Source organism: Numenius arquata, chromosome 8 (assembly GCF_964106895.1).
Source record: "Numenius arquata chromosome 8, bNumArq3.hap1.1, whole genome shotgun sequence".
Classification (NCBI taxonomy): Eukaryota; Metazoa; Chordata; class Aves; order Charadriiformes; family Scolopacidae; genus Numenius; species Numenius arquata.
In genome coordinates, this window is record NC_133583.1 from 2,540,974 (window position 1) to 2,565,914 (window position 24,941).

General features: G+C 42.9%; 1 protein-coding gene across 1 annotated transcript in view; it reads right to left on the reverse strand.

Moving 5' to 3' along the window:
- Positions 1 to 24,941, reverse strand: part of LOC141467352 (contactin-4) — a 252,592-nt gene that overhangs the window by 25,532 nt on the left and 202,119 nt on the right. The window contains exon 12 of the mRNA XM_074151834.1: positions 14,099 to 14,226. Coding sequence (XP_074007935.1) covers positions 14,099 to 14,226 — 128 coding nt within the window. The remainder of the gene's footprint in view (positions 1 to 14,098; positions 14,227 to 24,941) is intronic.

A 24,941-nucleotide genomic window follows, 5' to 3' on the forward strand; every position in this document is an offset into this window, starting at 1 on the left:
GCACTTCAAAATGTAACAGGTATTAGAACTAATGGTTGTATTTTAAACTAAGAGCCCTATGCTGCACATCAGCAGAATATACTGAATATTTCCATTGCTAACTTGGTTTGGCCAGTGTCTCCTGAGGGATTACCCTGTGTGGATGGGGGAAACTCTTACGTCCACAAAAGAACAAGAGAGTTCTGTCCTTGGTAAATTATTTTCATCGAATTCCTCTGACTGTGACTTTCTTGGTTATGGAGGCAAAGAACTGGGACCTACTGAATTACTAGATGAAAAAAGCACCGGGGACAATTCCAAAGTCAAACTTCTGCCATTTAGCAGTTTTACCACATCTTAACCCTGCTTTTAAAATACAAACCCATTCTGATTCAGCGTGTTCTCTGCTGCTTCCAGACACCTTAACCCTCAGGTTCGGTGGGTCTGTGCTGTTGAGCTCTAATGAGCAATCAAGGACTTACTCCCTTACTCTACCTTTCCTTGTTTCCAACATATAATTCCTTTTTGCCCTTTCTCCCTCCACCCCTTGGCAGATCTCAAAAAAATGTAAAAATCTTTTACAGAAAGCGGGCTACCAAGATTCACTAATTTTAGCAAGTACCAAATATACTTGTTTATTAGAGTTTGAATCTCTACTGGAACACAAAATTCAATAGAAAACCTTCAAGAACAACATAGAGAGTTTCCCGCTGGAACTCACAGGTGTCTCCCAATAGGAAGAACGACCACCTCCGTTTTCACCACGAGTGTCTATCTCCTGCTGCTATTCAATGGTTTATCTGCTGGGTGGGTTGCTTTATCCATCCCATGGATGTCTTCAACCCAAGTACTTCTCTAAAGCAGCATCTGCTCCTACCATTTTATAATTAGAATATAATTAGTAGAATTTCTCACAAATAGCTCCCACAGAGAAATGACTCTGCCACGCAAAAGAAAAATCTAAAATTCCCCAGCTATTTACAATCTACACTGAAAAGAAATCTGGGCATTTCTCTAGTGCCTCAGGAAATGACATCCAGGCAACAAGATATGACTAAAAAGTTGTTATGCATTAGACAGGACGAGGTATGACAATCCGCAGGCAAGTGGGGCAATCAATTATGCAAATAACTTTTAAAAATTTATCTTCGGTTTCAAAAAAATCTTGTCAGGTGAGCTCAAAAGGTCAACCTCAAATAAAAAAGTCAAAGTTTTTAATAAACTAAAAACTCAGAAAAAATTATTGATGTTACAAGTAACATCCAATTTTCTTCTATTAAAAATTATTTTAAAACAAAATTGAAGTAACTATTTAAATAAGCTGTTATTTAAATAGCAAATGGATGCCTCTAGTCAATGATAACACTGAATTCTTATTGGAGTTGTACATACAAATAACAGAAAAATTTAAGCCTATCCAAGACAACTTGTGGAAAATACACATTTTAAAAAGCACATGCCAATTTAAGTTAAATGAAGAAAGCACAATAGCACTATACAAACTCACTATAAACCTCTGGAATTAAGTATCCAAAGAGCCGAGTGGAGGGAGAAGGAGCACAAGAGGGTGATGGCCACTCTCTGGCAGCGTCTCACAGCGCTGGAAAAAGCCTCTTCAACACCAGTTGGAACAGTCACACTTGGAATCACACCCAAATGTGAACAATCACAGAAAATGGAAATAAGACTCATTAGAAACTGTTTTGTCTTCTTATGCCATTGTGAACTGCAGATACTTTTATTTAAGGTGAACTTTTTCTTGAAACCCTGTTGATACTTCTGCGCTGCCACAGGCAAGACTGAAGCCCAAACACCTATTTCTGAACAAATCGAGCAACAGTAAGAACAGAACCAACAAAACAAACCTTGGAAAAAAAATATTTCTGGGCCACAAAGACCTAATTTGTTTCCCAGTGAAGACAAGATGTCTCCATGTCCTGCGCTCTCCTGCAGGGAAGTGACTCGCGTCTCTACGTCCCAATTAATTAGTGACACACTGGGAAGGCAAACTCTTCTTCTGAGGGACGTCCTACCCTTTTGCTGTCTTGTTGGTTGAGCCCTGACGTTATGGGAAGGGGCAGGATGGAGGCAGGTTCACATGTGTAATGAAAATAACAACCTGCAAGACCATCCCATCATTATAACTTGCTCAAAATCCCTAGCTCCTACTCTAGTGAATAAATATTCAACACAGAGCATCATTAAAAAGTATCCCTGACATTTCTCCTGTTACACAGCATTTTACTTCAAATTAGCCACAAGTTCTTCTTATGCAAATGATTTCAAAACAAGAATCAAGATCCAACTTGCGAAGATACACCCAGAGAAGGGGAGGAACGAACAGCACGCTAGTGCTGCCATCTCACCCAGGGTCTGCAAGATTTCTCCCCAACACTCCCACTCGGGCGGCCTGCTGCAGGGAATGGTGCTCATCATCAACGGCACCAAACAATCTGGTTACCAGGACTAATGGATTCAGGCTTGGATTTTTACAGAGATTTTCTACTGTGCACTTAGACATGGGAGGAACTGAAATTTTCACTGCTGAAATACTGCTGACTTTCTAAATAAACTCTAATAAAGATTACTACTTGGATGTATTCACAGTGTGGCTAAAAGAAAACACAGCACTAAAACCTACGGCTTCCATCACTAGTTCTTCATGATACACTTGCAAACTTCCAACATAACGAAAGCAAAACTCATATTCCAAAGGTGTGTGTGACAGAGAGAGACAGAGGGAACCAACCCAAGCCATAGCAAGTCAATTCAGTGAGAAAATTTCTTTGAATTTCAGAGTCAACCTGCTTTTGAGTCATGAACACGACATTCAGGTATTCCCACATGACTGGCTTGAACGCTGTGATACAGCACACGATAGTAAATTCTCTCTGCCATCACGATTTCAGGATTAAGACAAGGGACTCTACTCTCCATATTAACTTTGATGGGATTGCGCATAATCTTACTTATGTTGCATTAGAAGAGGGGGAAATCAGGTCCCAGGAGTCCCTAATATTGCAAGCAGCACCTTGTCATCGCTCAGCAGCGCTTTAGTTACTCTCTGATGTGTCAAAACCCATCACTCCTGGTCTTTATCCATGTGCCACTTGGCTATTATCATCTGATAAGCAACTCTGAGTAACCTCTCTGCAATCCAGCTAGACTGAGGGAGAAAAAGTCACAACAGCTCAAAACCTCAGAAGTTTGGTCCCGCTAAGCTGCTTCCAAAAACACTTCTGAGAAAATACATAAAAGGACTGATATTTCCCCCAATACTGTCCCAGATTCTTCAACACTCTTACACTTTGTCCTCCTACGACAGAAAATGTGCTCTCTAAACACTTCCTCCGTATCTTTGATGTTAAAAACACAGCCTTTGGGCCAGTCTGTTCTTAGTCACTATTTTCAAGGATATAAAGTTCTTAAGGATAAGAGAGTCATTATCACTTTCCCCCTTTATTCTCCCACACTGATTTCTTCATGTTTACCTGGAATGGAGATGGGCAGTCGCTTTCTCAATGCACGTCACATTTAGATCATTATCTCCCCTACCCCTACCTGCAGTGAGACTGAGTTACTGTAGTGTGGAGAGATGCAGCTCCAGGAGACCTGCTCCCATCTTGTTTGCACAACAGGACCTTATGCTACAATGATCTCAGTTTTCTCTGTTGTTTTGTTTTTTTCTTAGGGTATGGCACTAAGTTACCCAAGATTTCTGGGATTACCGTGAAACTCATGCCTGGAAGTTCATCCCACTGCATGTTTTGGAGAAGTATCAGCTGCATCCTCCTTCGGGATGAAGACCAGACTCACAATGTCAGTAGACTTACAATGTGAGATCTTCTTGAGCAAAGAGCAGACACAGGATTTACATCCCACAGCAGTACAACTGTCATGTTCAGTTTTCTAGAAACCAAATGAGTTGCGTGAAACTAAAAGCTGAAAGAGACAGATCTTCCACTGCCAGAAATGCCTGGTAACTCCACCAAGACACACAAAGCTGCAGGAACTGAGATACGGCCCCTTACATCCAAGCCCAGCTGGACTCCTTTCTTCTTCAGATGTGAGCCACCAGCAGGAACTGTAACCACCAGAGCTACCGGACCAGGAGACGTCCATCAGCTCAACCACCTCCAAGTGACTTACTCTCTTGAGCACACTCCTGGGGCTCTGTGGGACGGAACCACCTTGGTAACGGGGTCATACAGACCTCAGCTTTTCCTACTTCTTGTAGTAGCTCTTCTCCGAGGGCTAAAGTTTACCCCAGCAACAGCTACGGAAAATGGGTAGAAAACATTAAGTTGAACATTCCCTCTCTTAGGAATTTGTAACCGTCCCCAGTCTGACAGTAATTTCCAGTTACCAACCTCTGACTAGTCGTCACTTAGGAAATTAACTACTGGATAAAATAATTTGTTGCTTATGTTTTATATACAATCACATACATAAACACCCACATATAATCAAATACACTGCATTTACTTTGATTAAAATATCTATTAGAAGTCTTTGATCTATGGCTTCATTTTAACTTTGTTGGGTTTTCATTTGTATTCAAAACCTGAAAAATATTTTAACCTTTCTGAAATGGATCATGTTAAAATAAATTGAAGCAAGTTGATGAAAAGTGTTAATTAACCTGCTTTCGTCTCATTAAGAGTCTGTGTTTAACCTATAGGTCATCTCCTCTTTCAGCTGATGTATGGATTTGGTCTTCAATGATGAGCTAAACAACCCCATCTTCTATTGATGACTGAGAACTCCTGAACCTCTTGCTTTTCTTGTGGGAGAGGACAAGAAAATTCCTAAAATGAAAGCACTGAGCTCTAAGGAATTATTCTAAACTTTTTTTTTTTTTTTATAGCAGGAGAGGTTGCAATAATGCTGACCCTGCAATACATGGTGTGTTTAAGATAAAAATACAGACCAAAATGTGAAATTTTCTGGGCTTTTTTCCTTCTGTACGGTATACAGCTATAATGGTTGAACTTTTCTTAAGTTTTTTTTCCACATTATGTGCTGAATTGGGTATATTTATAATCAGCAACCACTCCTTCTTGCCTTGACTTTCTTATTTACCTGTGCGGTTACCAGTTTTAAGACCCGTGATGTGCCTGAAGGTTGGTTGGGGGTTGGAGGGACACAGAGGAGAAAGGGGAAGGTGGTGGTGGGAGAGGAATCTGCTGCATTTACCATTATCCAGAGGAAATATTTCACACCAACTGTCTCTCTCTCCAGCAGAAACAGGCAGGCAAAGTACCTGGAAAAGCTGCTCTGTAAGAGTCAATATATTTGTATTTCTGCTTTTAAAAATATAACTCTAATAATGTGCTAGAAATAAGTCCAAAATTGGCAAGAGAGATAGGCTGGAAATCTATGCTTTTTAATATCAAGCTCTTCACCAAGACACATCACATTATCACATTTATCACATTAATGGCTAAATCACACTGCTTGTAAAATAGCCAAAATGAGGCAATTAGTAAGGCCTGTGACAGGCAGAGAAAACGAAACGCACAAGGTTTTCAGTGCAAGCCAGATGGATATCTTCAATATATTTCTTATTGTCTGCTTGTGGTAATATGTTCAATTAAACTGAATCAGTACTACAGAAGACCCTTTGAATTGCCTGAAAAAAATTGTCTGCTGCAAATTTAATGAAGCTTAACAGTTGTATTATGTTTACAAGTTTTATTTGTTATGATCAGTAAGTGTTTACAAGAAGAAAAACCCTAACTAACTAACTAACTTCATTCAACTAGCCCAAAGAGCAAACCACTGGTATTTCACAGCTCATTTCATTTCCACGTTTCTTTGCCATTTACTGGTTTTGTCCTTAGCAGCTGACCTAATTTTTCCTTCGCTCCCAAATAAGAAATCGCCAGGTCTTGCCGTGCTGTTTGTTCCCAAGTTGTTGTGAGTCAAGTCTCACTCAACAGTTTGACTACCAACCTGTGTTACGACACGTCCCCAAAGGGGTTGAGGGAAATGCCCAGCTATGTCCCTCTGATGCTTGTTATGATCCCCATTGATGTTGGACCAAGGTCCCAACCCTTCTCCAGCACGATGCAGCCAGCAGCCTGCGGCTGTCGTGTTTGACAAGTTCAAATCAAGGAAATCAAAAGCAAAAGGAGCGTCTGAGCAGACCCGAGGAGAGGTAGCTTTGGGGAAGGCTCGACGGCAGACGGGGCATCTGCTTCTCATTTTGCCACTTCTGTAATCTCAGAATAATTACAACCTTTTTGCTTCAATTAACTGTCAGAAAAATGGAAATGCTGACATGATACACAGCTATTCCATCTTCCCTGGGGTGCTTTGGGGCTGACCTGATTTTTCTGATGACCTCAGATTCTCACCTGAATGGAGCTGGGAGAAAACGTAGATGTCTACCAGACTCAGGTGTGACATGAGCAGAGGAGATGCCCCTGCCAGCTCTGAAACACAACAGTGAGCTCCTCACAGCTGCAGAAGGCAATTTGGACAGGCATCATACAACAGCCTTGACTGTGCTTTAAGTTGGAAATAAACATATAAGTTGCCTGAAACTATAAAATACTTGATTAAACCTTGTGTTTGAAGTGCCAGATGGAGAAGAGCTCCTTAAAAGCTCCAAGGACCCTGAGGTATCTACTGGGTACCAGCCCCATCACCAGCTTCTACGTGAGGTTTTTCCACCCAGGGTTGGTTAAGGAGATCCAGCAAAACGCAGCCTGAAGCGTTGGGGCAACCACGGTTGAGGGGAGGGAGGAGGAGATGCGGCAGATGCACAGCTCTCGCATTTATAATTGTGCCTTTCATGCAGTGCTCTGGGTCATAATTCTACTTCAACCTAGCAAAAGACCCTTAATTGTGTCCTAGAAATAATTGGTGTCAGTGGAAATAGTCCAATTAGAGCTGAATATATTCCCTTTGCAATTTTACGGCCAAAGATTATTGCTTTCATTGTCAATTGTTAAAATCAAGCCTTTGCTACTGGTTGTAAGTTAGAAGTCAAGAAAGATTTTCAAACTTAGAAATAAGCTTTATTTCCTAAACACGAGAATACACAGCAACGTGTACTCATGAATAAATCCGTGCTCACATGTCTCTACAGAACTCTCTAATCCTTTTCTGCCTATAAACTCCTTATTTAGAGACTGTGGAACAACAGTTTGTACTCTAAATTGACTTTTTTCTCCCTGAAATGTTTTAAAACAATGCATTATGCCTCCTAAGAAATATTTATTCATGTCTGGACTACGTACAAAAACTGTGACCAGCAACTACTAAAAAAAACTTTGACAATAATAAAACTTTTGACTTTTTCTGAGTTCCAAGTCTTTGGTAAGTGTAGAAAATCCTGGCTTTGATAGCAGCTGAACACACACCTTGTGTGCTATCCAGCGTAACTATAAAAAGCCCATAAAATATGGACAGCCCTAAAGAGCTGCTCTGGGATTATTACTTTAAACTCTGCCTCTCTTTTTTTCAATTATATTTTGTGCTTTCAACACCAGGTGCCATTTAACCAGGTCCTTTCTTAAGGGCTGAGGCATAACCAACATGAATTTAAATTAGATTGAGTTGAACCATGAGGAAAGAAAAATAAAGACCTTGCATGACCTTAAAGAAAGAAGGATCAAGACAGAGCTCAGAGAGAGTGACGGAGGGGCTATTCCCTGTTTCAAAATGACTAACCACTAAACCCACGACATATGGACGGACGATATGGAAAATGCCTACTATAGCTTTCTGGGACAGCTTTCCATATGAGCAAAGAACCAGCAGCGCGTCTGATGGGGAAAAATCAGGGAGGTGTTGAGAGGGTGTCTGGGCATGTGAATAGTGCTTAAATGGGTCAATAGATTTATGTATCTGCTGTACTTTTCCCCTGAATAATGTAAAAAAACCCCAACATCTTAATGCATGGCTTATTCTCCCAAAAAAGTTAAACCCACAGCTCAAGCAATTGATATCCCGGTTATTCAGAAGTAGTTCCTCACGTAGCTGAGATCAGCTGGGAGAATTCATGGCTCTAGAGTTAGTTCTATTCTCCGATTAAAAAAGGGGGAAAACAAGGACACTCATGAAAATACACACACTCCTGGCAGACAGATTAGCATTTTGTACAACTGCAAAGTAAAACCATTGCACAGTTCCTCTGCCATTCAAAGCAACATGCAGAGCCACTTTGGTAACGCACCCAACACCTCTGCAGAGGTCGGCAGATATAATTCAAAATACGCATCTTTGACTAAGAGAAAATCAGGTTTATTAAACACCACCTTTTGCTACTGATGGAGTCAGCAATGGCACTACTTGAGAACCAGCTCAGTTGTCGGCGAGCCCATGGTTTGCCGATCTCAGTAGTGAAAACGGCCATTGAAGCGGCAGATTGAAGCCACAGCAGATGCTGAAGAACAGAGTCAGCAATACCGGCTCTGTTAGGCAGAATCGGTGTCTGCAATCACGCAAATAAATTATTTTTAAGTATAACCCTAGATATAAATAGACACAGACACCATCCTAAGGATGGGAATAATTTGGTAAGGAACACACAACTGTGTTCTAAAACTCGTACAATAACGCCCTGGATATTCAGCTCTGGATTGAGTTTAGCTATGAATATCCAATAACAAAAACGTGGAATCACGGTAACGTGTGAACATTTCCAAAAGAATAAAGGAATTCTCTGAAAACCCATAAGGGATATCATTCCAACTGTACGATTCTCTATCTGATTTTGTTCTATTTTCTGAGTTTTATTCTTTAGACTACTATAACATAAGTATGGGATTAATTTAAAAGTCTGTGTGGGCTCTTAAGTTTATAAACACATAATACATTAAAAAAATATCAAACTGAAGGCATTATACTAAGTTGTCTTTAACACAGTTATGGGGGGTTATGACGATGTCTTCAAAGGTAAAAAGAACTACAAAAAGAACTGAGAAATTCCATGACGAGGACTATTGGTGCACACATATCTGAGCCCAGATTCTGCGCCGTTCGGCTTCCGAAAGCTGATGGGTACGAAGGTATCAAAGTCACCTCAGCCCAACCGAGGAACATTACGCACAAATGGAAAAGGAGGCATAAGCAATTCTGGTTGATTGCATGTGTGCTCATTAGCACACACCAGCTTACTGTATTATGTGGAAATTAAGCCACAAATGACTTGAAGAAAGCTTGCACTGCGCATTACCAGCCACGTTCAGCCCAAAAACTTCTGAAACATGCAATAGCAGACAGATGGTCAGGCATTAGAGAGTGATGTTTCTCTGCTGGTGCACACCTGAGGAGCTGGAGAACTAAACTCCTTCCAGTTCTTTATGGGCAGCATAATATTGATAAGCTCTGAAGATGAAAAACTGGTTACTCCTTATCTACTAAGACAACTCATAGGAGTATAAATCCATAAATCCACTCTAGCCCCACGGATACGAGGCAAGCACAACGCATTTTCCAAGGAACATAATTCAGTATCGATCAATTGATGTCAAAATGGTGACGACCACAGATGGCCCGAGGGGCCAGGAAGGCCATCACCCCCCACCAATGCTGCTTCTACAGAGCGCAGCCGCTGTGTCCGTGCGGATCAGCAAAGCACTGCCCTGAACTATGAGCGCAGCTACTTCTAAAGGACTAGAATAACACTGTAAAAACTGCAGGTTTAAAGGCAATAACATTTGAAGTCTTGGAAAAGTTACTCGATAATGGGCCAGAATTTACAGTATTTAATCAATCGTTTCAATTTTAGATGTAATACACCAATTCAACTTTCACACAAAGGACTAGGCTTGGAATGGAAAATATGCAATTTTATAGAAAATAATTCGGATCACTGTGCTGAACAAAAACAAGACTATCAGTCTATTCAAGCGTGAGGAAAAAATAACCTACTGACATTATCTTTGTATTCTTTTTCTGCTAAAGTGCTATGGATACCAGCTAACAAAAGTTCTCTGCCTTTTGCTGCCTGGAGCCCTCCCCTGACAGTCCAAACGAGACGAGCTAATAGCGGTAGGGAAATGTTAAAGGTGCATCATAATGAAACAGGCAAATAAAGTCATCGGAACTTGCCCTTGTCAGAGACGCGAGCGGAATTGCTGTATTTCCCAACAAGAACAGAAAAGCACAGACTCTACCAGGCATTGACAAGCCACTTCCGTCCATTAAACCGCAGAGATAAGGGGACTGGGAAGGACTGGATCATTCTGGTCTGCAATCAAAGGCAACCCGATAATAAATGGTATCAAAAGCTGTTTTTTGGCAGGCTGAAGCGCTTTGAAAGCCAAGAGCATCTCCTGCTGGTCCCTGCTGGTGTTCCTCCATGACCAGTTCCACACCAGTGCTCCCAGTACAGACACAGCAGCGGCTCCGCCACCTCTGCAACCACTACTGCCCACCTGGAAAGGACAAAGGACCACACCACCCGGATACAGGCTGCAGAGTCAAGCTGAATAATGAGATTTATAGATAGAGTTGTATAAAAATGTATATATAAATGTATATAAAAATCATATAAATATATATATTTATATATATAGATAGACAGATTTATAGCTCAGACACAGCCAAAAGGAGAGCAGGCGTTCGAGAAGCAGCCACACGTGTCTACGGTGGGTGCCACGACCCATCCACCTCCAACATCAGAAAAGCAAAGGTGGCCCCAGGCTCACCACAACATTTAGTGCGTCTGCTGGGAAACGAGCTCCACGACAAGGATCTTCTCATCCCGGGAAAGAAATGGTGGTGTCCCTGCATTGTCATTAGCTTGTTTTCACTGCTTCTCCTGTACCTAATGCTGCCAGAGAAACTTCATTTGGGTCTCAGTCACTGCACAAGCTGGGACGTTGGCACCAGGAGTCTCTCCTTCCACCTCCGATATTCAGAACTTTTACTGCAATGCCTTGAAATTAGTTTCCCATGTCAGAGCTCCTTCTATATTAGCCAATTTATATCACTACATTAAATACAAATAAACTCTTATTGTTCAGTCTACGCCTGTTTACACTATTTGTCATTTAATCCCCCAGTACTGAGAAAGCCTATACTCTTTCCCAGGGTTGGCTGAATTGAACATTTAGCCTCAAGTACAGGAAAAAATGGAAAAAGAAAGATAGAAAATTAATATTTATATACTACATGTAAACACATGCCATGTTTTACGTAGCTCTGAACACTGTCTGCGGGATTCTTCTCTATCCTTACAAATTCAATCCTGCTTTTTAATTTAAAGGTCAAACCGTACATACAAAGTTTGCAAGATTTCAGGTCTCGGAGGCCAGAGCGGTTCTCATTTAGCACCAACCAACAGCACAAACCCAAACCACAATCTCAGTGGTTCGGAAACCACCGAGGTTCTCCAGCTCTGACAACAGCATGTTAATACACAGCCCTGTGGGCACCCGTCAGAATTTCATATTTTTTAAGCTGTCTACTCATGCATAATATGAATATTTATTCGTCCCTCTCTGGTTGTTTGCCAGAGATTTATTTTAAGCTTCTTGGTTCTGGTGTAACAGATATTCTCCTCCTCCTCCCATCCTTGTCTACACTGTCTTTGACACTGTCGGCATCTCTCCCTGAGAGAGGAAGAAAATTAAACAAAAAACAAAAAAGGGGGAACCTGCAATATTAATGGAAGAACACAGGAAGGTTAGAAAAAATGTCTTTTGACCTTCACAGGTTTTTACTCAATGACATAAGATGAGTTAAAAAAGAATATAAGCATATCTTAAGGTCAAAAAACTCATCAGCTGATAAATTAGTCTTTTTGTACACCACAAAACTGAGTTAAAATAAGGTATTCAGTCCTATTTCCGTCAAAACTCTCTGGTGTTTTACTTAGGGCAGAGAAACTCAAGCATTTCAGTATAAAATACAGTATTTTACACAGTTCATTTGGAGTTCAGAATAGTTTCTGCTCTTTTATACCTTTTATGGGATAGACTTTGAAATTGCATTTCTTGGTTTGCTGTTAATATCCACATCTTGGGCTTAAGAGTTTATTCTCTGCTTCATGCACATGTGTCGCTCCCATTAATGCTAATGGAATCGAGTTAAAACGGAGCACCGAGGGAGAAAAAAGTACTTGCTAATCCTTTATAACCTTACCGCAAAGAAAAGTGATTTGTAAACCACGTGAAGCCAAAGATCAGGTACAATCGCTGCCGACTATTGTGCTTGCAGCGAGGGGCTATTCCTTGGGTACCACCAGGAAGAAAGGGTAAGTCAGGAATTACAGAAGCATGACTCTTCAGTAACAGGAACGAAACACAGTCCTATTTTTCTGAAAACTCCAAAAACCAGGACGACCTTGGCTGTGCTCAGGCCGTGGATGCAAAGCTGGGCATGTGCCACCCTCCTGCGGTCCCTGAGGGGTCCAGGGAAGGATGACTGAGCTGCGTTCACCATTTTCCTCGGGGGCAGGCAGCAGCTGATCGACCCTTTGAATAACTGACAAGGTCTTTTTTTTAAGTTCGTTTTCCCCGAGCAGCGCTTGCCCAGCGATTTATTGTGGGTGCCTCCTTAGGACAACAGCGATGAAGAAAAGGCAGAGTCAGCTCCCGCAGAGATCTAACGCTGATCTTCACTTGTCCCTATTTTTGTTTGCAGGGACCAACGCGGGCAGGGGCAAATGCCATACAAGCTGTTCAAATCAACTCCAAACCCAAAGAACTCTTGCTGTCAACGTGCTACAGCCTTCCTTTTACAATAAACACATGTAGAAGATAGGAAGGGTAACACAGCCCTCCACCCTGGGCTGCAGTGTTTGGTCCCTTGGCGTAAGGAAAGCAGAAGGGCCAAGAGCTGTGGAGAACAACCCCAGGAACATCCCCTCTAACCACCCGTCCCTCACTGCAGAGCGAAGGCAGGGACAAACCTTTTGCTCAGAGTAAAAAATGAGAAAAAACTGTCCCCTGCAGTCTGTGACAATACCAGGGGCTCACCAGCTTTCCCAGCACTGGCCTATCCCAACATTCCGAGCTGAAACATGCTCTGACTATAAAAAACACAGATTAAAACTTGCACTGAAACATTTTAAAGTATTCCCTATACGCGCCATAAAAATAACTGATGGGGAGAGCCTCTAACCAAATACTATCCATCAATGTCAATATAAGGGAGAATTAAAACTGACAGCATTAGAGCTTTGTGATTGATTTATTGCTTTGTAATCAATCTTTCCTGATTTGTTATCCAATATAGGTTTTTCCCCAAATTAGGAGGAGATAGAGAGTGATTATAAGTGTAATAATCTATATATTCATTGCCTATAATAATTCATCAGACTATTTATAAGCAGGCCAAAAAGTAATTTAAGACATTTGTCAGTGTCTCTCACTGTTTATCAAATTATTTTAAATATTTTTGTCAACCTTTATAGCTTTTGCTGTTGAAAAAATATTTGACAGAAAAACTCTGAACACACATGAATGAACACTTGGAATTCCCAAAATGCAGAAAGTCAGCCCTGGGTAAGAAGTAATGAAATTAAATCAGAGTTTGTGCATCTTTTCAAAAATTATGATATTGAATTGCAAGGGTGAAACTCTTGCAGCGCTCTGAAACAGCAGAAGACATATTACAGACTTCAGATGGTTTTTAAAAAGATTACAGAAGTTTAGCAGTAACAAGAATAAATGAAGATGAATGAGGCAAGACGTGTTTTTAAAGGACACCACCTAATCTCAGCATGTTGAGGGCAACGTTTCTCCACGGATACGTCCCTTGCAAACCTGACTCTTAGGACACAGTGGCTGCAGCAACAGAAAACATTTCCCTAGCACGATTAGTGGCCACTTGCTAGAAACAAGTCAGAGAACGCTATGGGCCAGGGACCTGGCTTTGTGTTACAATTCCCACACCATTTGCAGTACAATTTTAAACTACGTATAACAACAAATGTATTAATTTGCTGTAAGCACCATCACTCAGTGTGACAACAGCCCCTTCCATGGTCCTCTCTGACCCACGAGGCTCAGAAGGCTTCCGAGACGCAAAAAACACTTTAATCCCCCTGAGCTCCACTCGCATCAGCATCAGAGGAGAAAGCTGCAGCACACGTGGGGCTGCTTCGGATGCTCTTGGACGGTAAGATGGAATATCTTGCAATAAAACCTGCAATTACCTTTCACAACCAGGCTGCCCGTGCTGCTTGCCGTCCCGAAGTGGTTTGTTGCCACGCAGGTGTAACTCCCCGCGTCTGACTTGGTGACGTTGACAATCCGGAGGCTCCCATCATCCAAAACAGTGATTCTGGAAAGACAGCAGACACAAAAGTTTTATATTTTTTAAGTTAACATAAAACTCTTTTGAGTCTGCATTAATTATTGAAGGTTTGAACAACAGAGAGTCCGTTGCCCGTTACAGAGGGAGTTTAGCTGACAGAAATCTCTTAGGGCACAAGTCATAAATACTGAATGCATCATTTACATGAGTTTTCCGTGTCTTTACTTGAGGGCAACTTTAATTTACACACCAGCAGCTTGTGTAGGTTTTACGCGTGTTTGTACTTTGATATTCGGCGCTCACCATGACAACCCTCACAACATGTGCTACACAGGCTACATCTAAAAATCTCCACGCTCGCTGCTTAACAACGTAAAAGCTTCTGCCGAACGGATGCAATGAAGCAGGTGTTTCATTGCTGCTTTATTTCTTTTTTCCCCCCAAGAAGGCTGATGGTTTTTTCAGCGAGGGTATCACGCTGCCAAGCCTCCCCCCCGCGCTCTCCACCTCCCTGCCCACAGTATAACTCAGCCCGTGGGGCTTATCTGCAGTGGCACTTGCAGGTTAAAAATAATATGATCCTATTTTATTCCCTTCCCCCTCCTCGCGTACGTGCTCCCCGTCACAACAGTGCTGTTATCTGCAGCGGGACACGTCTCTCGGATGGGGGGAGGCACGTTAATTCCTGGGGTGATCCCTGGCCCCGCTTCTCGCAGAAGGGCTGCGCTTCAGGCTCGTCTCGTGCTCACGATTAGCTCTGGCTCCTGTCCCATTTTCTTCTGCTCTAAGTCAATGAAAACAGACAACCTGACCCTGCCCAGTAAATCCCATCGAAACATGAACGGCTTGCGCCCTGTGGAGGCATAGTCTAAGCAGATTCCAGAAAAACCTCTCCTCCAGCCTAACGTCACCTCTTGTAGCAAAACACATGACGTGATTTCATCTAAGGGAGATGGTGCGAGTGGCTTTTGTCATGCCCTGGCTCTCCTGATGGGCACACATGGACTACTTAGTCCACACGCACAGACCTGCTTTGTAACCCACCTGGAGTACTGCATCCAGCTCTGGAGTCCTCAGCACAGAAAGGACATGGACCTGTTGGAGCAGGTCCAGAGGAGGCATGGAAATGTTCTGAGGGCTGGAGCCCCTCTGCTGTGAGGACAGGCTGAGAGAGTTGGGGTTGTTCAACCTGGAGAAGAGAAGGCTCCAGGGAGACCTTAGTGCCCCTTCCAGTCCCTAAAGAGGCTCCAGGAAAGCTGGGGAGGGACTCCTTAAGAGGGAGTGGAGCCCTAGGACGAGAGGGAATGGTTTGAAACTGAGATTTGAGATTGAGATCAGATATTAGGAAGAACTTCTTTGCTGTGAGGGTGGTGAGAGCCTGGCCCAGGTTGCCCAGAGAAGCTGTGGCTGCCCCATCCCTGGAGGGGTTCAAGGCCAGGTTGGAGGGGGCTTGGAGCAACCTGGTCTGGTGGGAGGTGTCCCTGCCCAGGGCAGGGGGTGGGACTGGATGATCTTTAAGGTCCCTTCCAACTCTAACCATTCTATGATTCTATGAAATGGTACAGTTTGTGTGTCGTTACAATAGAGGAGGAAGATGGCACAAGATGCTCTAACTGCAGCCACCAAATCCCTGTCCCGGCTACCCTCTCCCTGACCTGCTCTTGCAGCAGGACAGCAAGGCGCAGGCTAGCTGGCAGAGATCAGGCACAGAGGATATATTTCACACATCAGTGGCAGCGATATTAATAGAAGTTTCTCAACCGGCTTATAGGTCTCCAAATTGTTGCAGTCAGTAACATTCACTATTGTAATTTATTTTTGCAGGAGTCCAGTGCCATATATTTACTTCTGCAGCAGTTGCTCCAGCTCAATAATTGGAAGAGAGTAGTATATAGCTCCTTGTCTCTTATCTTCACCACTCTGTTGGCACAAATCAATGCACATATTACATTAAGTGTGCACTGGAGCACAGGACTTGCCACCCTGGCCTCCAGTGCAGGAGCCCGGGCAGCAGCAGGACCAGGAGCTCCCAAGGAATTATTTACTGCTGTTATCAATTTCAGGTCTTTGGAAACAACAGTGCCTTTCTGAAAGCTGAAGGTGCCCTTGGCACGCATTAAAATTCAAATCAATAGACGTGACAGAACAAGCTCAGCAAGATGCTCCGGCTCAAGAAGGACCACCCTGCTCCGGCGCTGCCCCTGCCCAGCTCTGCACTCACTCCCGAGACATTTCTGCCATCCCAAAAAATCCAGAGAAAAAGCGATATTTTAGACTATTTCTGTACAGTTGAGATTTTCTTTTTTTTTTAAATTCATATATGTTTTATTTTCAGCCATATGGTTGAAACCTATTTACTGGATAATCTCTTCCATAGATCACTTTAATTGTATCTGTTGATGATGCCAGCTTTAATTTCAAACTCTAACGCCTTTTCTGTCTCTGTCTTCTTCATGCTATCAGTTTCCTTTTAAATCATCTCTATTCCCAATGTAAAATTAGTTTGCAGTTAATGTGGACTGGATCACCCTGGAGACAACCTCTGGATGAGGACAGTAGGTCCACCATTGGCTTTGGGACATCTCAAGGAGCTGGTGCTGTCTTTATTTCCTTCCCTTTCTAAGTGAAAAGCAGGACGGCAAAGAGTTCAGGCGAGACTTGCACCAAGTTCTCCAAACCCCTTCCCTGGAGAACCCCCAGGCATGTTTAATTCTCATCTGGTAACCAAGTAATTCCCCACACACTCCTGTAAATGACCAGCATTAAAACCAACAAATAATTGTGGAAGTTAACTGTTTGGGTTTTTTTAAAATAAATCAGACCATTAAAACCTTACTGTGACTCATTGATTAGGAGGCCTTATGGTTATGGGGCTCTTTCTGCTGAAGGTGCTTTTCTACACTGAATGTTTTGTCCTCTAACTTGAATCCAATGTGTTAGAAGTTAACAAGTAATTATTTTAACACTTGGAAATTTGGTAGTTAGTTGAGAAAGTCAGAAGGACTTTTCACTGCTTTTGCTAATTCACAAATTTTCTGTGCAGACGTATCTGCATTCAGCGAGAGGAGAGGCTCATTTCAGGCCACTGAGGGTTCTCAAACTGCTAATTGCCTCGAAAGCAAACACCCCTCCATCAACCACTTTTAGCAGTTTGGTTGAAAAAGTTCTTTCAAGACACAAAGTTCAAATTAAATGAGGCACCGTTCACTGCTTTCTTCCTCTTCTGAAATACACCCCCAAAACGTTTTCTAATAAGATGCCTAAGAAGACATAAAAATAAACCACATTTCTGATAAACACGGGTATTACTTCAGAACAAAGTGCCAGTTGCTAAGCAAGCACCTCTTCAGTCCACAACAAACTCAAAAAATGGGCTACTGACTTGCTATTGAATGTTCTGGGTTCCCTGACACCCCTAACCACAACAACTAAAAATATAAATCTCTTCTTGTACAGGTTAATGCAACTGCTCTACTGATAACCTGCCTCATGGTCACTGCTACTATCAGAGAAAAATCAGAGAAGATAAAAATATCCATCTGTGAAAAAAAAGACTATATAAGATAGTTTAGCATCCTTATATAAAGAAAGGTCATCTATTTTAAACATGGCATTTGTAAGAAAGAATCTGTCGGTCTGTGCTGTCAACTGGAGATTTCAAGTCCGCAGAGAGCAGAGGCACATCTGAAATTAGGAGATAAAAGGATTGTTTGTTTCCTAAACTGGAACTTTGGGTTCTACCCCAGGAAGAGCTGACCTTGTCAGTGTTTTGATCAAAACTCCTCTGGGGACAAAGGACCTTTAAAAATGCTGAAAACATTCCTCCCTAGCCTTCCTCGCCCATTTTTTTTTTGCCACTGCAGCAGCAAATGGAAGAAGTTGCCAGCTGAACACTTCGCACTGCCCTAAAGCAGCCTTTGCCAAGCCCAACAGGCACCCGGTGTCCACAGCAGCTTCTTGGTGACACTGTGTGACCAACCACTGCGCGAGCCCTTTGCCAGCTCTGCAGGAATGGAAATGTCTTAAGGCATTGGCCTATTTGGGTGGCATCCACCTTGAAAAGTACACAAAGGAGAAGGATGCACAGAATCACAGAATGGTTTTGCGTTGGAAGGGATTTTGAAGACCATCCAGTTCCACCCCCTGCCCTGGGCAGGGACACCTCCCACCAGACCAGGTTGCTCCAAGCCCCCTCCAACCTGGCCTTGAACCCCTCCAGGGATGGGGCAGCCACAGCTTCTCTGGGCAACCTGGGCCAGGCTCTCACCACCCTCAGAGTGAAAAATTTCTCCCCAAGATCTCATCTAAATCTTCCCTCTTCCAGTTTGAAGCCATTACCCCTCGTCCTATCACTACATGCCCTTGTAAAAAGTCCCTCTCCAGATTTCTTGTCCATCTTTACGGATGACAAATATCTAAGTGTGTGCTACAGCTGCACAAAATGCTGTTATTCAAAGACACTCAAGCTACCTAGAAAGGACCCACCTTGGCATCCTGGCCACATCAGCGTGGCCAGTGGCCTGGACCAATTCCGCAGCACTAACTTGCCCAGGGTCTCCAGCAGCAGCTGGAGATGGATGGAAGAGGTCAGGCAGACCTGGAGCCACACGAGGAAAAACAGCAGCGCATAATCATTATGGTCTGATCTATTAGCACTGATTTTTCAGCTCATGATACGTCTGCCATCTCTGTTAGGCCGTCCACCAGAAGGTTATGTTACCTCCAACCCCGAAGGGAGCACAATAGACCTGATGCGTGTGGCTCACCACAGCGTTCCCCGCTGCTGGGCAGGATTCCCAGGAGCAGATAAATATTTCTCAGTTGGTAACACATGCATTTAGAGATAGACTACGTCCTGTTGAGATCAGTAGGAGTTTTATCATCGACTTTGTGAAAATGAGATCAAGCCCCTGTTTGGAATATAAACGATGACTGAAAACCGCAAAACTCCGGGAACACATCATAAACCCAAATATCAGTAATTACCTCCAGCCCAGCTCCAAGGAGATCTGACCTTTGGGTGTCTGACTGCATCACTTGCATCTACAAGAACATGCCTCCGACCTGCTGCTCAGGTTTGACCCCAGGCTTTGATGGAATGCCTGGTTAAAAATCCCAGACTTATGGTATCTACTGTAACATCTTGCTCTGTTGTTTAATTAAAAGAAAATCGATGTGGGTCTGGGAACCAAATACACCAGCGCTGCAGAGCCAGGGGTTGTTCAACCTCACCTGCACCTCGCCGTTGCCCGGTGAAAGCCTTTGCATGGACAAGCAGCAGGTCCACGTGATAACCTTGTCCCTGTGAATTATTTTCCAACTCACAAGGTCCACACAGAAGATCTGCAGCAGCCAGACGATACCGCAGGTATCCCTCAGTAGAGCTTGCCCTCTATTTTTCTGTTCAGCAGATGGAAACGTGGAATATGAACGGACCACAAACGGCAGGTTGTGTGTGCGATGGGAAGGGTTCTCTCCACAACACAACTACGGGACTGCAGATCAGGGCTTGGGTATTTCTCTGAACCAAAGTGCTTGTAATTATAAAGTGACTTTTTTTTTTCCCCCCTCTCAAATGGGTTTTATTAGCACTGCTGCAATGAAATGAGGTATGTTGTTTCTTATCTGATAACTTCAGCAATTTAATTTACGAAATACAAACATAACTACACTTGGTTTCACTGCTGATTAAACACATGCATCTGAAATATTTCATGCTTAGCCAAGTGAATATTTTAATATTTTTTTTTTCCCCAGGAAACAATGCTTAGGATGTCCGATCCTTTTTCTATTACAGGGAGAAAAGATGTCTTAGAGCAAGCATTTAAATGAATGTCAGTTGGAAGAAACACACACTGAGTGCAATTTGAGATAAAACTACCATTGATCCCTTCATGTACAGCCTTTGTGGCAGTGGTTGACGTGGCTATTGAAAAGCGACTGTGGTGCCAGAGTTCTTCTAAGAGATAATCCCTCTTCTGAGAGAGGATTTAAGTTAAATGTACCTGTGAAAAACAGTGTATTCCATCCGACATGATGAATGGCCTATTGTCCATCCTCTGGAGCCCTGCTTGGGCTGGGGGTGGGGTTAGAAGCAGAGGAAGAAAGCAAAAGCACCAGACAGACCCGACTGCAATCTCAGCGGTGGATTTGTTCAGCCTTTTCCAAGAGTTGACAGGAAGGAATATCTACAGCAATTTTTAGCCTAACAGCAACTTTACTTCATGCCACAACTCTACTGCAAATGTAAACGATTCCAGGCAATTGCATTATTTATCAAATTATTTCTATTTCTATCACATGTCTTTGTAGCAGTTTATTACCTTTCTCATAACGCTTCCCATGCAACGAGGCAGAGACCGGGATTATTAAAATGATCTCATAAATGTGGTATTGGCCATTAGGCTATTTCAGGAAAACACAGTGAAATTTAGAAATACTCACAAGTGTAGCTGAGAGGGAGGATTTCGTGCTCAGAGCACAGCCCTCCCCACAGTCAGGGACACTGCTCGCAAGTACCTGCTCATCACTTGAAGAATGGGCTGGTTCGGGGAATGGTCCACAACTAATAATTTCTGTGGCCCTGGGATGCTGTCTCTGTGTGTGAATACAGCCTTTATGTTGCGTAAGTAAATAACAGTAAGGTCACAGCTTTCTGCTTCATAGTGTTAATCCCCTGTAGAGTGTACGCCGAGGTCAAAGTCAGCTTCTTGGGGCTTCACTCAACTGCCTTGATGGTCCCTGGTGTGCAGGGAGGAGAGGGCGAGGGGAGAGCCATGATCCTAAACCCCACCCAGCACCTTGTCACACCATCTGAGACTTCCCAACCTACATCAACACCGGCCAAAAACCACTCAGCATCCCCTCGGTAAGCAGACAGGGCTTTCCTGGCTTGGGCTTCACCCACGTCCTGTCACTCCAGATGTTTCTGAAAATGGGTGAGAAAGAGACAGTGCCCACACTGCCACCAACGTGGGCCATCAACGCATCCTGAGAGTTATGGTCAGGACAGCAATGTGAGCAAGGATGGGGCAAGTTGGGTCTGTGTCTAACAGATATCGGGATAAGTCTGAGTGAAACACGGGACGACACTGGCTGTTGGATCGGCATTACAGAGGTCTTCACTTGATCATCCATCCAAACTCACAACTGATGTGGACAGTCATACTGGGCAGTCTTTTGCGCATCTGCACCTTCTTATCCAGGACCTGTTAGTTTTGATTTAGATAACCACCTACAGCTGCTTCAGTACTTATCTGTCTATAACTACTTGTCTTTTCATGGTTCACAGAAAAGCCTGACCTAATTTAGAGCCTCAGTCAAAGCCCATTTAATTTAGTGCATGTCTTTTTCTTGGTGAAAGCAGGCATTAGATAAGGCTTTCCTTATCCATGACAACTGGCAGGTCTCTTAACAGCAAACTCCCTATAATTAATTTTCAGGCAAGAACTATATTTGCTCAAAATAAACCAAGGCAAAATCCTGTTGCATTGAGTTCAGTAGAACATTTCCCACAAGCTTTGCTGGAGATGCGTTTTAAATAGAGCTAAAGAGCCTGAGGATGAAGGGGTTTAGCTTCTGAGGTTGCGTGTGGCACAACTACATGGGGCTTCTGGGGTCTCTGTTGTGGGAGTGTAAAATATACCTATTTTTTCCCGGAGAAGGCACTAAGGAACATCACCTCTGCACCATTTTTACTAGTATGTTGGAGTCATGAAGGACACCAGGAGCTTTACTGCTAAATTATGGCAACTGTGAATTTGCCAGACATTTACGATGCACAGAATTTGGGTTCATTTGGCATTTTCTGTGCTCTGGGACTACAATAAGAAAGCGCAAAGAATTAAAACAAATCTTTTGGAAGGTGCTCGTAGGTAAAAACTGCTCTTGTTGCAGCGAAAAATACAGAATATTACACCTTTTTTTTTCTTACTTAATTCTTGACATTGATCTCCAAGAAAATACTAAGAATATTTCTTCCGGGGATGTGAACTGTTGTTTGTAAACGTGTTTTCATTTTAGGCTTTTCATTTACAAGTTTGCTAAGTATGATGAATTAAAGGAGAGGAGAGTAGAAATAGCAGTTCCTTCAGATTCTCATAAAAAACTGTAAATATTATTCTAGAGAAAAATAACACAGAACATATTTTGCTCAGATAAATATTTTTGAGAAAATAGTAGGGGCCCCTTTGGCAACATCAAACAACATAACTCCACTGAATTCAGTATCAGCTTAAACCAGTCATGGATCTGGCATCCCAAGTTCTCCCACAATTTTCTTTTTCAACAAATTATTTATCTGCAATGACGGAGCGGTCCAAATAAATAGCACTGCATCCAGCCTATGTTAACATCTAGAAACACAAAAGCTGTGTTTTGTCATCATCTTCCCTTTTGCCCTTAAATTTTTAAGACAAGTCTGGAAGTGACAAAACTCATCCCGAAGGAGCGGAGCAGCGGGAGGGAAAGCAGGGAGCATTTAAAGCTATTAGAGACTTCATGTAAATTGTTTCAAGATGCCTAGAGTCATAATTCAAATATAAAAATATCCCTAGGTTATCTAAGAAGAACAGTTCTCTACAAAATATCTTTCTTCAGGGATGCTGGTAATGGGGAGAAACAAATGAAAACCAAACACGAGCACTGCTAGGGACCCTGAAGGAAATGAGGAGGCTGTGGTGAACTTCAAATAATAGAAACCTTTTGCCTTCTCTCCCTTTCCGCTCTTTTTTCACTACACACAAAATTAAAATAAATACAGTAAGAAAGACCATGCCAGAAAAATAAATATTTGAGGAGGCAGATTTGAGTAAAGCAAAGGAAAGCTCATTTTTACAGCTTTCATTCCTCAGACATGAGGCAATGATAGTTTGAACTACATGGGAAGATTTCCCAAGTCTAGGAGGGTCCAATGGCGCAAAGAGCCAATTTTCCATCGATTTTGGTGGGAAATGAAGACCATCTCCCCTGGGAAACTGCCCTTTCAACACAGCTCTTCAACTTTGCAGTTTATTTTTACAGACTGAGCTGGCCATTGGCCATGAGCCGTGAGAGCCACAATGACACGGTGAGGGACAGGGATGCTCTGCAGCCCCAGGACTTCTCCCCGGAGCAGCTCTTGCTGGTGGCAGTGGAGAGGCAAAGCACACTTGGAAACTGCCCCGTGAAAGACTAAAACATCCCTTTCTGCACAATTACCCACCCGGAGACAGGCTGCTCCCCACAAAGCTTCTTCTCGCACCGAGGTGAATCTCGTGTAGAAAGCGGCCGGTGTTGTGAAGCCACTTCTGCATTGTGTCCACCTAATGTTGGGTGAAATATTTGCTGGGCTCATTCTTCTAGGGTAGGGACTACGACCGGAGGCACGGAGATTAAGTGACTAATCCCAGTCTATGAAGAGGGACAGCGGAAATCTGAGGAATGAAATTTGGATTTTGGCCTCCAGCTACCCTTTCCAACAACTCCTTCACCGACGAGGACAAGCCATCACCCTCTACCTACAGCAGATGCTTCGGAGGCTTGGAGAACATGAGCATTAAAGGGAAGTCCATTGAATCTCATAAAAATTATTCTCTTCTGAGAAAAAAAAAAAATCTGTGCAAGATTTTCCATGCATCAGCTGCTGACACAAACCATTTCTAGAAGCATTCGTGAGATTAGAGCAGAAGCAGTAAATGCATTCTCAGCTTATTTGTTCCAGCTGATACCCACCCGAACAGAAGCCCAAAGGCATAGTCTTTCAGAGATATCACATCTTTTCCTCTAGTTTCAACAAAAAATGCCCACAGCACAAAGATAAATTACCCACTCCACTTGTAATTGACATTAACATAGATTTGCAAGACCCAAAGACACATTTACATCACTTAAAAACGATGTTTAAATAATAATCAAAAATATCACCATATCTGGTAGGTTGTCTAAGAAGTTCATTAGGAATCCTTTTTCCCCCTTAGACATATAATTATTTCCTTAGATTTTAAACATGTGTTTCTTAAAGTGTGGCCCTAAGTGTAAAATCATTACCTTCTTGCTCTTAATCATGGAAATATCCAAGGAGAGAAATATTTGATTATAATTTTTTCCTTCAAAATGCCACAGACTTACTAAAATCATTATTACTATTTTCTTCAACTGGAGGACAAGTCTGAACCACATATCAATTTCAAATTGCATTTAGGAGCTTAACTACAGGCATTTATTTTTGAAAGCGGTGGCTGTAGCGTGTGCTCACCATGGAGAGGAACCCGCTTGGTGGGCACAGGGAGCTGGACCAGGCTAGGAGCTGGATCCCACCGCCTCCAACACACCAGCACCACAGGGGGAGCTCCCTCCTTCCTGGAGTGTCTTTACAAAGAGGGAGAAATAATTCGTAGCCGCACGCCCAGTGCCTAGAGATGAATTTAATAATCATAAAGATGAGACACCTCCAGCAGGAAAAGCAGCAGCTGTTTAACAGCACGCGGTGTGTGACAGCGTTTCTGTCAAGGATGTATAAACACGGGACTCCCTGAGTCTTACCGTGCTCTGGAGGTCTGATGCCTCTGAGACCCCACCTGGAGTACTGCATCCAGCTCTGGAGTCCTCAGCACAGAAAGGACATGGACATGTTGGAACGGGTCCAGGGGAGGCCATGAAGATGCTGCGAGGGTTGGAGTCCCTCTGCTGTGAGGACAGGCTGAGAGAGTTGAGGGGGTTCAGCCTGGAGAAAAGAAGGCTCCGGGAAGACCTTAGAGCCCCTT